Consider the following 14263-nt stretch of genomic DNA (forward strand, 5'->3'; position numbering starts at 1 on the left):
TCCTTACATTTGTTGAGCTCAAACCACTTTTAAGTAAGACTAAAAACTAATTGTATTATTATTATTATTTTAATTAAAAGGTAATAGTTAAAAGTATTTATAGAGTGGATGTTGTAGAGTAGGATGTCAAAAGCACCATCCTGTGTGCGATTGATATGGATTGTTTAAAATCGATAGATTGTCTACATTCTCACATCTAGTAGAACGTAAATTGTTAATTCTAGCATAAAAAGGAAGATTGCAAAAGGTTCTTACTCTCGACAGTTTTAATTATACTTCCTGATATAACCACTAAAATGTTCCTAGTCATATCTTTGGTTTATTTAGTCACCCATTTAAGCTTATAAATGATAGTAATTTTAATTGGGGTGTGTTGATTTCCTAAAATCAGTTTGAGATCGAGTTTTCACCCATTGAGGATGAGGGGGAGATGATATCTCATTACCGCATGTTATATGACTATTGTCCTTAGGAGTTTGCCATTACAACATTTGGTTTGATAAACTCCATTGTTGAATTATGCATCGTTTATGCTTAAATGTTGGGTAGTGTTTTATTTTACGATGTTGGTTCATTCTCTTCGTAGACGCGAAATTATCAAAATTTTGGGAAGAAGAAGTTGCGTGCTATTCCACATGCACATGATGGTTCTAGGCGGTACTAAAGGATAATCTTGGGCGTGTTCGTGGAGAATCTATTACATATATTGTCATCATCTTTAGGTTATTGTTAGATTAGAATAGAGGTGATTTGTATTTCCTTTCTAGTACAATTTTACAACATTATCTTTGTTTGTAGATGTAAATCGTTGCTTATGTAATTGTAATATGAATAAGTTGTGTAAATCATTTTGCCATACTTTATAATGATGGAATTGAAGCTTCAAGTTCAAACACAAGTTGTTTATGTAAAATTGTCAATGATAAGGATTATGGTATCATCCATGAGGTGTGAACCAAAATTGAAGCTTCAAAATATAATGATCCATTGAAAGTGCTCACATGAAGAAAAAAACATATCGAAGCAAGACTTGTAAGCATTCGTGATATAAGATTATTCCCTATTTTTGTTTTTTCAATTTTGAAACAATACTTACGATGCCACTAAGGGGAAAGTTAACATACAAACTACAAATGCGTGGTAACTATGCGAATCAAATGATGTAATTATACATACTAGTATGTAAGTAAACTATATTGTAAGTACACTAAAGTATAATTACGCTATGTTGTATATATAATTACACTATTTGATCCGCACAGTTAATACGTTAATTTAATTTATATTTGATCTATAACACTAAACCATTTCCTTTGAACTTCATCATACCTTCTACTTTTATTTAAAATTATGAAATATAACTTATTATATTTCTTTATATTATATAAAAAAATATAGTTTATTACAATGAAATAAGAACACAAGCAGCGCAACGACCATTTACAATACATTTCTAAGTCACTAAATAAAAAAAATAAAAACTACGAAAATATTTAACAAAATCCAATTTACCAACTGCAAGTTTCTACCAAGTTTTTTATTCATAACACTTTCACCCACCTTTAAAATTGGGAATAAAAAAACTGGAAGCCTTGAATACTTACGGTGCCACGTCGAATAAGTATAACCTCACATCAGCATTAACCAACCACTGTACAGTTTTAAGAAAAATGGATCTTTCATGCTGTAAATGTCTTGTACCATATGCTTCTGGACTTGTACCCTTGACGCCATTCCTCTACCTGCATTGTCGTTAGTCAGTTAACAGAGTTGTTCGCAATTACGACTCATTTACTTATGAACGGGTTACCAAAAATCCGAAGAAAGATTTGTCTTTTGAGTCAAAATAAGTATAAAAAGGCTTTTGAAATTTGAAAGAAGAAACAATTTCGATTTATATTTCTAATGCGGGTTTTGGTTCATCCCTAAAGAGGCAAATGAACTGAAACAAAATAAATAGCTAAATAACTTTTATATATATTTATAATTCCTTTTTAATAGACTTGTTTAGGCTTGCAAACCAGCTTGAGCTCGATAAGTGAAGCTCGGGCTCAAGCTTATATTAAGGCTCAAGATAGTTTAAGTTCAACTCATTTCGAGCTTTAAACTAGCCAATCTCAAGTGGCTCACGAGCACCTTGGCTCATTTACACCCCTAGACTTGTGTGTTAACATAATTAACTATATAACTAGGGGTGTAAACGAGCAAAGTTGGTTTGTGAGCTACCCGAGGTCGGCGCGCTAATAGCTCGAATCAAGCCTAGCTTAAACAAGATCGAGCTACTATAAGCTTATTTAATATATGAGCCCAAGCCCAAGCTTCAGTCATCATGCTCGAGCTGGCTCGCGTGCCTAAACGAGCCAAACTCAAGCTTGAAAAAATAACTCACAAGCCAAGCTCGGGCTCGGGTCGTTTACACCCCTAAAACTAACTAAAGAAACAAATCATTTCAACTTTGACCCATTTTGACCTGTCACCTAACCACCCATCTTACCGGCTCTAGTTGTCAACAAACATCTTGATCAACCGCCATAACTAAACCCATGATTATCTAGTCAGAAAGCAACTCTTCAAGCTCGGGTGAATCAGACATCAAAGGATCATCATCAACACTCGTACCATTAACCACATGTTGAAACTGAGAACCGATAAGATCATCATCTTCATCCTGATCAGATAACTCTGGCTCGTTTTCAGTGTCTTGGTCAACATTGACTTCATCAGAGTCAGCATCAGTCTTCCCGAACTTTCTAGGGAGCGTTTCGAGTTTTGATTTGGCTTCGGTGTCTTCACATATACAAGCAGCAGGGTTTTCATGGAATACACCTCGACCGGGTCTTACTTCTTTTGGCTCTCCCATGAAACCTCGTTGATGAGTTCTGACTCTTGAAGAGAACTCGCCCCATGTCATGTTTTCTCGGCTCAGGAATAGACGATATAGTTTTTTAGCGTTCGGGCGTATTGTTGGTTTGTGTCCAAAATATCTCCTGCAACATCAAGAAACAACATACAAGTTATGAGTCAAAATGTGTGAGTCGAGTAACGGGTCAAAACTTCTCATATTGTGTGTAAGTATATGTATGCATACTATAAACACTTATATGAGCATACACAAATATATATATACATATACAGATGTTGACCAAAGCTTAAAGTTGCCCATACCCTAGAACAATAACACTGATAAGAAGGGAAACATACCTTCGGCCAGCCAAGATTTTTGCCATATTCCCATTATTATTGGTAACAAACATGTCACTCTCATCACACACGATGAAATCAAGTGCAGCCATACGAGAAGAAAAACCAGAAAACGGTTCCAACTCTTCTTTTGTGGCAATAGTGTCTTTTGAATGAATGTTGAGGAAGAGTGCTCTCAAGGGTGCTAATGTGTCATCACCACCATATACTTCACCAGAAGCCACATAAATATGTACATCTTTGTTGTATCCGAGAGCCCTCAGCATTAGACCCACTTCTTCTGGCGTTAGTGGGCATCTCCCTTGTCTTCTCTCCTTGTCGGGATTGTGGCTCTGTAAAAAGTATTAAAAACTGTTAAGCGAGCCTGCTTAAAGCTGGTTGGGTTGTGACTGGTTCGGAAATGAGTCAAACAAGATTCGGTTGAAATGGCCAGACTGGGTTTGGTTGACCCATACATACCTTTTGTCCATTTTTGCGTATAGTTAATGTGTTAATTACAACATGAAACAAAACATTGTTGCAATAATAGATCTTTATATTAAAACAATTTACGAGAATGTAAGCATAAGAAAAATACTTTATTGGGATATTGATAAGAATTTGATAAGGTCTAATGTGTTGTTGATAAAATACAAGAAGGATGAATGAAGAACGATCAGAAAACTTAAAATTGTTAAAAGGTAGGAACGATTACAAAAGATAAACCAGGGCTACGCCCTCTCTCCGTACATCCCGTAGGAGCCCAACATATCTAACAAATTCACGCCTAACCCTAACCAGCCTTATCATCTATTATTTATACTACCCTTATGTTACGCTTTAGCCCTTTGTATTAGTTTCCCATTAACACCCTTAAGAATACATATACATTACTTTTCCATCATATCTCATTCCCATCAGATATTCAACCACTTTGACTTCTTGACCCATTCCTGTTTTAGCTAACTTTATGATTTGACCAGTTTGAGATAAACAAAAACTCAAACTAAACCGTCTATAGGTGAATGGTTTAAAATTGCAAACTACATTTAAAGGTGTTAATTATGCCTTTAAAATGAATCATACTTGTTTATTTGAAATTCTGCTCTAAAAGATATTGAAATGGTTCTCGGTAGTGTTTGAGGTTAATTAAACTTTTGAAATCAGGCTGGTAAACAAAACGAACGAACACGAATATGTTTGTTTTCCTTTGTTTAACTTACAACCGAACAAACGAATGAACACAGAAATTTAAATAAACAACTTTTTCTTGTTCGTGTTCAATCGTTGAGCATATAAATGTGTTTTGAGTTCGTTTATGTTTGTTCGTTTATATTCTAAACAAAGGGTTTGAGAACACAAACAGACATAAATGGATAGAAACCACTAAAAGTAAATTTGAATATCAAAACTAATGACTAATATACCTTATCCTTACATCCAATATTCAAAAGTAAACAAAAATATCAAAAACAAATTTTAAATCGGACTTAAGGGTTTTATAACATGAAAATCAAATTGATTGTAAATTTATAAAAATTAATATTGAAACGAAGATGAACAAATGAACATAAACAAAAGCAAATCAATGAACGTTCGCGTACATAAATGAACTAATGAGACATGTATTCATGTTTGTTCGTTTAATTAAGTGAACAAAAGTTTGTGTTTATGTCACAGTTCACGAATGGTTCACTGAACGTTCGATTCGTTTACAGGGGCATTTGAAGCTGTAAACATGAAACACATTGGCAGTTTTGCTATTGATAATAGACCTTAAACTACACATCTTGATGGTACAGTTGGTACTATTTGGAGGCAACAAATTAAACTGACTTACTTGAAAATGAGTCAATTTGGGTTACATTGTCTCGATAGTCAATAATGGTAAAAAATGTATATTGAAATTAAAGGCTAAAAATGGTCAAACTACTTAAAAGTTATCCAAAGTTTAAAGTATTTACAATCTCACCTAAGTTCTTCAAAAATTTGAGAGGTTTGTTTAACTATTTGCTACATTTAAACAAAAAAAAAAGTATCGATGAGTCAACCCAACCCAAACAAACACGGCCATTTTGATCTGCCCTAAAAATCTAATTTTTGACCCGTTACCTAACCAACCTAGATAGTTCGAGGGTAGTTTTGGACATAGATGAAAACAATCAAATTATAAGAATCAAATGCTTACATGTAAAGTTTTCCACCTCTTCCGTATTTTACCCAATTCTTTTTTTTCCTTCTCTCCACCACCATAATAGCATCCTGAAAATGCAAGCATATCAGGTTCAAACCTGTATTATAAAACGGGAAAAACTGTAGTTAGCACAAGAAATGCAAGTTTCATAAACACACAAAAACAGAAGAACATGGTAATTGGCTTTCAATTGTTACATGCTTTGACATTTTTATGCAGATTTCAAGCATCAAATGACATCAATCACATATAGACAAGGGTTGACCCATTCACAAGTAAATGGGTCAAAACTGTTACCTCTTTTAACATATTATGAGATCAACTAAATGAGGGATTACATAAAATAGTGACACCAAAGTGTTTGCTCATGTGAAGGGCGACATAAGATGAATACCTCAGGTGTAGAGCAACATAGTGCTTGCCCATCTTCCTCATTCGATTGACCAATGTTTGACCCATTTCATTAATAGGGTCAGTGAATTTTAATGCATGGTAGTTAACCCTACATCTAAGTTTTTGAAAATCAGTATCCAACTTGTTAGAAAGTCGGTAATCAAACTTGCTTAGCTGAATGGCCTGCCAAAAAAGAAAAGCACAAATTATTATAACATAAAACATAGAAACCTTATTATACAAAAAAATAAAAACAATTATGAACCCCCCCCCTTCTCTGTTTCTGACTCGTATCTAAAAAAGCATGTGTATCAGTGTATGCTAAATAACTATAAAGCATTAAAACCTAGACATACAGATAAAGTTCACCTCTGGAGAATAAAGATGAACTGAAAAGTGAAGTTTCTCCGTTATAAAAAAGAATGGCATTTGACTTGTGTTAAAACTTAAAAGGTCAAATTTTGTGTCAGCAGGTTTAAAATATAACGACATATAACATGTTGAGAAACTCCTTTGAAACATAAGATTTTAATGCTATATGTCAAAGCGATAAAACATTTAAAGCTTTCTGGAACTGGGATCTACAAAAAGAATCTGATATGTTGAATTCATTTCAAGTTTAAATAGTGTAAAGAAATGGTTGTAGTGAAGTAATGTTTATTACTTGAAGGTGTGAATAATACAAAGGGGGAACCACCTATATATACACAAGTAAAACCCTAACTACAACCCATAAAGGGCCCACGGGCTTTAGCAAACTACATGGGCTAAAACCCTAATTAAAACAACTAACAATACATTTAACACTCCTCCTCAAGTTGGAGCATAGATGTTAATCATGCCCAACTTGTTACAAATGAAATCTATCTGAGCTTTCCGGAGCGGTTTAGTTAGAATGTCTGCAAGCTGAAAGTCTGTCTTCACATGAACCGGTTGAATGGATGGAGGATCAGTTTGTGTGCCTACTACTCGATCTCTGATAAGGTGGCAGTCGACCTCAATATGTTTTGTCCTTTCATGAAATACTTCATTCTTGGCTATGTGAATGGCTGATTGATTATCACAGTATAACCTCATCAAGTCATTAGAAACAACCCCGAGTTCTATGAGAAGACGACGTACCCATGTCATCTCTGATGTTACATCTGCCATGGCTCTATACTCCGATTCGGCACTCGACCGGGAAACCGTGTGTTGCTTCTTACTCTTCCATGATACAAGATTTCCTCCAACAAACACACAATATCCGGTGGTAGATCGTCGAGAAATCGGACAACCTGCCCAATCTGCATCTGAGAACCCTGATATCCGACTATCTCCTTCCGTGAAGGCACCCACACGACAATGACCCTGATCAGAGTATAATATACCCAAACCAGGTGAGGTCTTAAGATATCTTAAGACACGAAGGGCAGCATCCCAGTGACTGGTGTATGGTGCAGCCATAAATTGGCTCAGAACACTGACAGTAAAGGAGATATCTGGTCGTGTGACGGTTAAATAATTAAGTTTACCAACCAATCGTCTGTATCGCTCAGGATCTTTCATTGGATCTCCTTCCTTTGGGAGGAGTTTCTTTGTAGGAAGCATTGGGGTATCAACAGGTTTACAACCTAGTAAGCCACATTCGGTCAACATATCAAGGACATACTTTCGTTGGGAGAGAAGTATTCCTTGTGGAGAGCGAGATACTTCTATGCCAAGAAAATACCTCAATCGACCTAAGTCGCTGACCTGAAACTGAGACTGAAGAAACTGCTTGAGTTCAGTGATCCCGACCTCGTCATCACCTGTGATTATAATGTCATCCACATAAACAACTACGATAATCCTCTTTCCTTTCTGGTTTCTAAAGAAGACAGAGTGATCGTAGGCACTCCTAGTCATCCCAAACTGTCCCATAACACTAGAGAATCGACCAAACCATGCCCTGGGAGATTGTTTAAGACCATATAGAGAACGACGTAGTCTGCAGACTTTCTAGGCCTCCTCCTCAACAACGAACCCTGGTGGCTGCTCCATATATACCTCCTCCTCAAGAACACCATTAAGAAAGGCGTTCTTGACATCAAGCTGGTGGAGCGACCAATGATTAATGGCAGCAAGAGCGATAAAAATACGGACAGATGGCATCTTAGCAACTGGCGAGAAGGTCTCATCATAATCAATGCCATATGCCTGAGAATACCCTTTTGCGACCAACCGAGCCTTTAAGCGGTGTAAGGAGTCGTCCGGGTGTAGTTTAACTGTAAACACCCAACGACAACCAACAATACGCTTCCCTTTAGGAAGTGTTTCAAAATACCATGTATGATTGGATTTTAGAGCCCCAATTTCGTCTTCCATAGCCTTTCGCCATCCTGGGTGAGCGAGAGCGCTCGTCACATTTTTGGGAATCGGGTAGGAATCAAGAGTAGTGGTGTACGCATGAGATTCAGGAGATAGGTGGGTGTAGGCAACATAGTCCTGAATTGGGTAACGAGTGCAATTCCGGGGTTCTTTGCGAAAAGAAATAGGTATATCGGGTAGTGGTGCACCAGGAGGATCATAAACGGGTGTATCAGGGGTAGCTTCTGGTAAAGGTGTCGGATCGGGTAAGGATGTATCAGTGAGAGGTGTAGATTGTTCGGATGCAGACGGAGGATCTGAGGGTATTTCGGGGTTGTGGCCTGAATGTGAATCAAGTGTCTCTGATATTTGACCCTTACCTCGCCTAGCATATGTGAAAAGCAGTGGTGGAGGTTCTGTCGGTGGGTCAGAATCAGCAGAGATTGGATCGGTAGAGGGAATCGACACAGGGATGGTGGGGAGGAAGGGAGATGTGGGTATATCGAGGTCGGGAAACGGGTCAGAAACAGGAGTGGAACACTCGGGAAAGTAAGGAGACTCGTGAAAAGTGACATCGGCACTAGTAAAGTATCGGTGAAGTGATGGGCTATAGCACCGATACCCTTTTTGAATACGTAACCAAGGAAGACACAACGAATGGCTCGGGGATCAAGTTTGATGGCTTTCGGACGATGGTCATGAACATAGGCGACGCAACCAAATACTTTAGGTGCGAGAGGAAATGGATCATCGTTGGGAAATAGTACAGAAAACGGTGTTTTACCATGAAGAACGGGTGTGGGCATGCGGTTAATCAGATATGTGGCAGTGAGAACGGCATCTCCCCAAAAACGATGAGGAACACGTGACTGGATCATGATTGTGCGAGCAACATCCAATATGTGACGATTTTTGCGTTCGGACACACCATTTTGTTGAGATGTATACGCACACGATGATTCATGAATAATGCCGTTGGTTTTTAAGTATGAAGAAAAGTCGGTGGAAAAGTATTCTTTAGCATTATCAGATCGTAAAGTTTTAATGGTGGTGTTAACTTGGTTTTGAACATAAGCATTAAATTCTCGAAATATAGAAAATACCTCACTATGAGATTTCATCAAATAAACCCAAGTAGTGCGAGAATAGTCATCAATAAAGGTAATAAAATATTCAAAACCCAACGTAGATTTGATAGGGCAAGGACCCCATACGTCAGAATGCAACAGTTCAAAACAAGAACTGCCTCGATTAGGCACCCTAGGGGGATAGGGACGCCTGGTATGTTTACCAAGTTGACACGACTCACAATGAAAATTAAAAGACGAAAGTGGTAAATCTGGTCGCATTTGCCTTAGAACCGCTGTAGAGGGATGACCTAACCGACAGTGAGCCTCCCTGATAGTGGAATCACATAAGTTTGCTACAGGATGCGAAAACGGGGATATACGATAGAGACCTCCTGATTCAAAACCAGTACCAATTACCCGGTTTGTTCCTAGTTCATGAAAAACGCAGTGAGTTGGGTAAAAGGTCACAGAACAGTTGTTTTGTTTGGTAATCTAACTCACTGAACAAAGACTGTTAGGAAATTTAGGAACAAATAGGATAGAAGACAGTTTTAGGTTTTCCGAGTTACTGATGGATCCTATGCCGAGAACGGGACATGAAAATCCATCGGCAAGACGTACTGGTGCATGGGAAACATTTTGAAGACTAGAGAAAATACCCCGATTCCCAGACATGTGATGTGTGGCTCCAGAATCAATCACCCATGATGAGTCAAGGCTAGAAAACTTACCCGGATGTGCTGAGTTGGTTTGAGGATTCAACTGGGAGGCAAGAAACCGTTGAATCAGATCATACTCCTCCTTAGTAAATGTATACGTGTGTTTTTCGTTTCCCATGGTAGATTCCGGCAGTGAACAGTAACTTCTGACAGCGAACAGTATTCCCGGCAACAAACAGTAACTCTTCCGGCAGCGAACAGTAACTCGTCGTGAACAGTAAATCCGGCGTGAACAGTGACAGTATTCCGACAGTGGCTGGCTGGACGGGTTTGAAACAAATCCGGAAACGGGTGCTTGAACAAACTTGAACACAATAACCGAGACAGACGAAAAAAAGGTTGTTATATCAGAAAACTAATAACACAGGGAGCTTCGGACGGAAAAAAGGAATGAATAAGGAAAAATCCGGTGACCGGAGGTGGGGTCACGCGCCGTCACGCGGCGGCGCGTGGGTGGCAGCGGCGGTCTTCGGGTGGCGCGTGCGGCAACGGATCGGCGTCGGATTTTCAGGGTTTGCTAATCGGAGGGTGGTGGTGACAGTGGGAGAGGCGGTGACGGCGGAATATATCTCGAAAAAGGATTACGAGATCTGGACAGGAGGTAGACGGGTTCGGTTTCAGATCTAGGGCCGGCTGGTTCGGTTCAGATTAAGTGGCGGCTAGGGTTTGGATCGAGAGCCGTAGCTCTGATATCATGTAAAGAAATGGTTGTAGTGAAGTAATGTTTATTACTTGAAGGTGTGAATAATACAAAGGGGGAACCACCTATATATACACAAGTAAAACCCTAACTACAACCCATAAAGGGCCCATGGGCTTTAGCAAACTACATGGGCTAAAACCCTAATTAAAACAACTAACAATACATTTAACAAATAGCATCACTCAACTTATGATCCAACAATAAACAAAATATGCACCCATGCATGCTACTGCAAGAGACCTCAGTTCTCAGGATCAATATTTAACTCTACAAGGCATAATAATCATGGTTTATGATGTCATATTTTTACCCTAACAAATGAAAAAGTAAATGAAAAAAAGTAAGTATTTTACCATCGTGGACATCTGGTCTTAAAACTATAATCTCATGTGTTCATTGTCATATTATAAAAGGTTAATAACTAAAAAGGTTGATATTTATTTATTATTCTGAAAATATCGGATTAGCAACCATCAGAGATAGATCTTAAGACACATTGGGTATAAACTAGCAAATAAGAAATTGACCAGCAAATTCCATGAGACGTGTTCTATGGCAACTGCAAAGTGCAAATAATGCAAGACATTGCAGACTTACAAAATAAACAAAGCAAAACTGCAGATTATATAACTTACACGCTTCTTCAAAAGCACAGGTAATACACGAATCTGATAGCATCTCTCGTTACACTTCCTGGGCACACGCATATTATATGGAACCAAACTCTTGCCTCCCTTGTGTGGAAGCTCTTTTATAACTCTTACATCTTTTGATAGATATGATATAAACCAGTCAACATCAAATATCTCTGAAAAGGTACTGCACAAGAAATCATACCATCAACTATATGAAACTTGCATGCCAAATTTGTTACAAAATAAAGTCATGTACATTGCATGTGCAAGCATTTCTCTGTGACTAACCTAGAATCCTTCCAAAAAGACTTCTGGTCCAGCTTTGGAACAACAAGTGTAGCATTCAAAATACGTGCAGCAACAACAGCATCTGTAATCTGTGAATTTAAAATTAAGTAATCATTAATCATACATATTTAAGTTAACAAAATGATTAGGGCTTAATTACCCCAGTTCGTTGTTGGTTTAAACCTCCACTTGTAGCTATCAGCAGGTACCTATTCGGATATGTTACTGATTCCACTTCTGCAATTCATCAAAGAAAATTAAACCTAAAATACATGAAATGATTAAAAAAACAGAAGAGCTCATCTGTAATTCTGTCTTACTTGGAAACTTAATTCTAGCATTACTACATCCAAAATAGAACTTTGACATCCGTGTACTCCATAGACTCCGATCACTCATCATCCCACCACTGATCTAAATCCCCCGATCATACAACAAATCACATCCAAAATTAAACAATAATACAAAATCAGCTCCAATCCAGATTCAAAAATGATAAATCACACCACAACAATCCAAACTTCAAATTAACGGGGAAAAAAACTAACTGGAACTTCAAACAGCGACGTGACTGCAGGCGAATCATCAACAACGACATTATCATTCGACTGCAATTCATTATTATAATAAAAACAAATTAACAAAACTGAACACATTATCATTCAATTGCAAATCATAATAAAAATTTACATCAAAATTGGACAATAAAACAAAATCAGAATCAATCGATATTCAAAAATGATAAATCACGCTACAACAATCCAAACTTCCATTTAACGGAAAAAAAACTATCCAAAACTATAAACAGCAACACAACTACAGGCAAATCATCAACAACAACATTATCATTCAACTGCAATTCACAAAAACAAATTTACAAAACTTAACACATTATCATTCAACTGCAGTTCATAAAACAAAATTACATCCAAATTAGACAATAAAACAAAAACAGATCAAATCCAGATTCAAAAATAAAAATTAAAAAAGAAAAGAGAAAAAAACAAACACAACAATCCAAACTTCCAATTAACGGAAGAAACATAAACTGACCGGAACTTTGAACAGTGAATCATTCAACTGCAATTCATCATAATAATCAAACAAATTAACAAAACTGAACACATTATCATTCAACTGCAATTCATAAAACAAATTTACATCCAAACTAAACAATAAAACAAAATCAGATCCAATCCAGATTCCAAAATGAAAATCACACAAGTCCACAACAATCCAAACTTCACATTAACTGGAAAAAAACCCCTAACCGGAATCATCAACAACGCCATTATCATTCAACTGCAATTCATAATAATAATCACGCAACAAACTACTTCCAAAAATCGATAAAACAAAATCAGATCCAATCCAGATTAAAAAACTAAAATTAACAGAAGAAAAGAAAAAAAAACCTAAGCGGAACTTCGAGCAGTGAATCATCAACAATGACATTAACATTCAACTGCAATCAAATCAAATTCAGCGAAGGAAAAAAAACATAACCGGAAAACATTATTCAACCTAAGGGAACTGAAAACAGATAGTAACAATCAAAGGCTGCAATGTAACAAACTGCATCCATATTAAACACAACGACAATATCAGATCCAATCCAGACTCATAAATGATAAATCACACCACAACAGTCCAAAACTTCCAATAAACAGAAAAAAAAACTAAGCAGAACTTCGAAGAGCAACGCAACAACAGGCGAATCGTCAGCAATGGCATTGTCATTCAACTGCAATTGATGATAATAAATGATTAACCTAAACAAATAAAGAAAAACCAAACACATTATCAAGTATCATTCAACAGTAACTCATAAAACAAATTGCCATCCAAATTAGACAATAAGACAAAAACAGATCCAATACAGCCAGAGTCAAAAAATGAAAAATGACACAACAGACCAAACTATTATTAACCGATTATCATTCAACTGCAAATCATCATAAAAATAACACAAAACCTAACACATTATTTATATTCAAACCTAACGTAACCGATTAACCGAATACATACACACAGTAACTAACAAACTAACACATTATCGATGTAACCGAGACATTGAGATTACCGACGTCGTCGTCCGCCGTGTCAAATGCTGCGGATGATTAACCGATGGTGCAAGCAGAGATATGAAAGCGTAGAGGATCAGAATGGAAGCGGAGATCGCCGGAATAAGAGAGCGGAAGCGGTTGTGAGTGTGGTGACGGTGGCGCCGCCGGAGAGTAGCCATCGAATCTTACACACACACAAACAAACACAGAGAGTGTGTGTTTGTGTTAATCTCTCTAGAAAGTAAAAGATGAGTTGGTTAGGTTTTTAGAAAGAGAGAGAGAGATGAATAATAAAGAAAGAAAAGGAGGGAACACGATCTATCTACTACTGTCAGAATTCGAGTATTTGTTTTTCTTTTTGGAGAGAGAGGTTTATTATTATTATTATTATTATTATTATTATTATTCGTTTTGCGCCTTGGGGACCAAGAGAAACAACAGAACAAGCCACACTCATTTTTGTTTGGGTTTCATTTTATTATTTGCTACCACTTTTTCAAGGATGGACAGGGCCGGCACACAAAAATAAATATATTATACATACGATTTTTTCAACACTGTCTAAATCATCTCCCATTTTTTTTTTTTTGGTATTTTTAGATGCTAAATGGCCTTGAGATATATTGAAGCCCAAACCGCCCATAGCACCCAAGGGAGGTGTTTCTGGTGATATAGGGGCTTTTTGCA

At 37.1% G+C, this 14263-nt stretch overlaps 1 protein-coding gene across 1 annotated transcript; it reads right to left on the minus strand.

The window, feature by feature from the left end:
• Positions 1-1345: 1345 nt before the first annotated feature.
• On the minus strand, positions 1346-13908 carry LOC143597573 (O-fucosyltransferase 16-like). Its single transcript, XM_077076052.1, has 11 exons — positions 13594-13908; positions 12059-12118; positions 11831-11924; positions 11671-11747; positions 11511-11599; positions 11223-11406; positions 5769-5950; positions 5369-5471; positions 3202-3533; positions 2495-2987; positions 1346-1742 (listed from the first exon to the last, which is right to left on the minus strand). The coding sequence occupies exons 1-10, from the start codon at positions 13753-13755 to the stop codon at positions 2552-2554; spliced, it is 1719 nt and encodes a 572-aa protein (XP_076932167.1). The 5' UTR covers positions 13756-13908; the 3' UTR covers positions 1346-1742; positions 2495-2551.
• Positions 13909-14263: the final 355 nt, after the last annotated feature.

The sequence above is a fragment of the Bidens hawaiensis genome, unplaced genomic scaffold, assembly GCF_021521415.1.
Source record: "Bidens hawaiensis isolate Kalapana, Puna unplaced genomic scaffold, B.hawaiensis_p1.1 tig00001792_1, whole genome shotgun sequence".
NCBI classification, from domain to species: Eukaryota; Viridiplantae; Streptophyta; class Magnoliopsida; order Asterales; family Asteraceae; genus Bidens; species Bidens hawaiensis.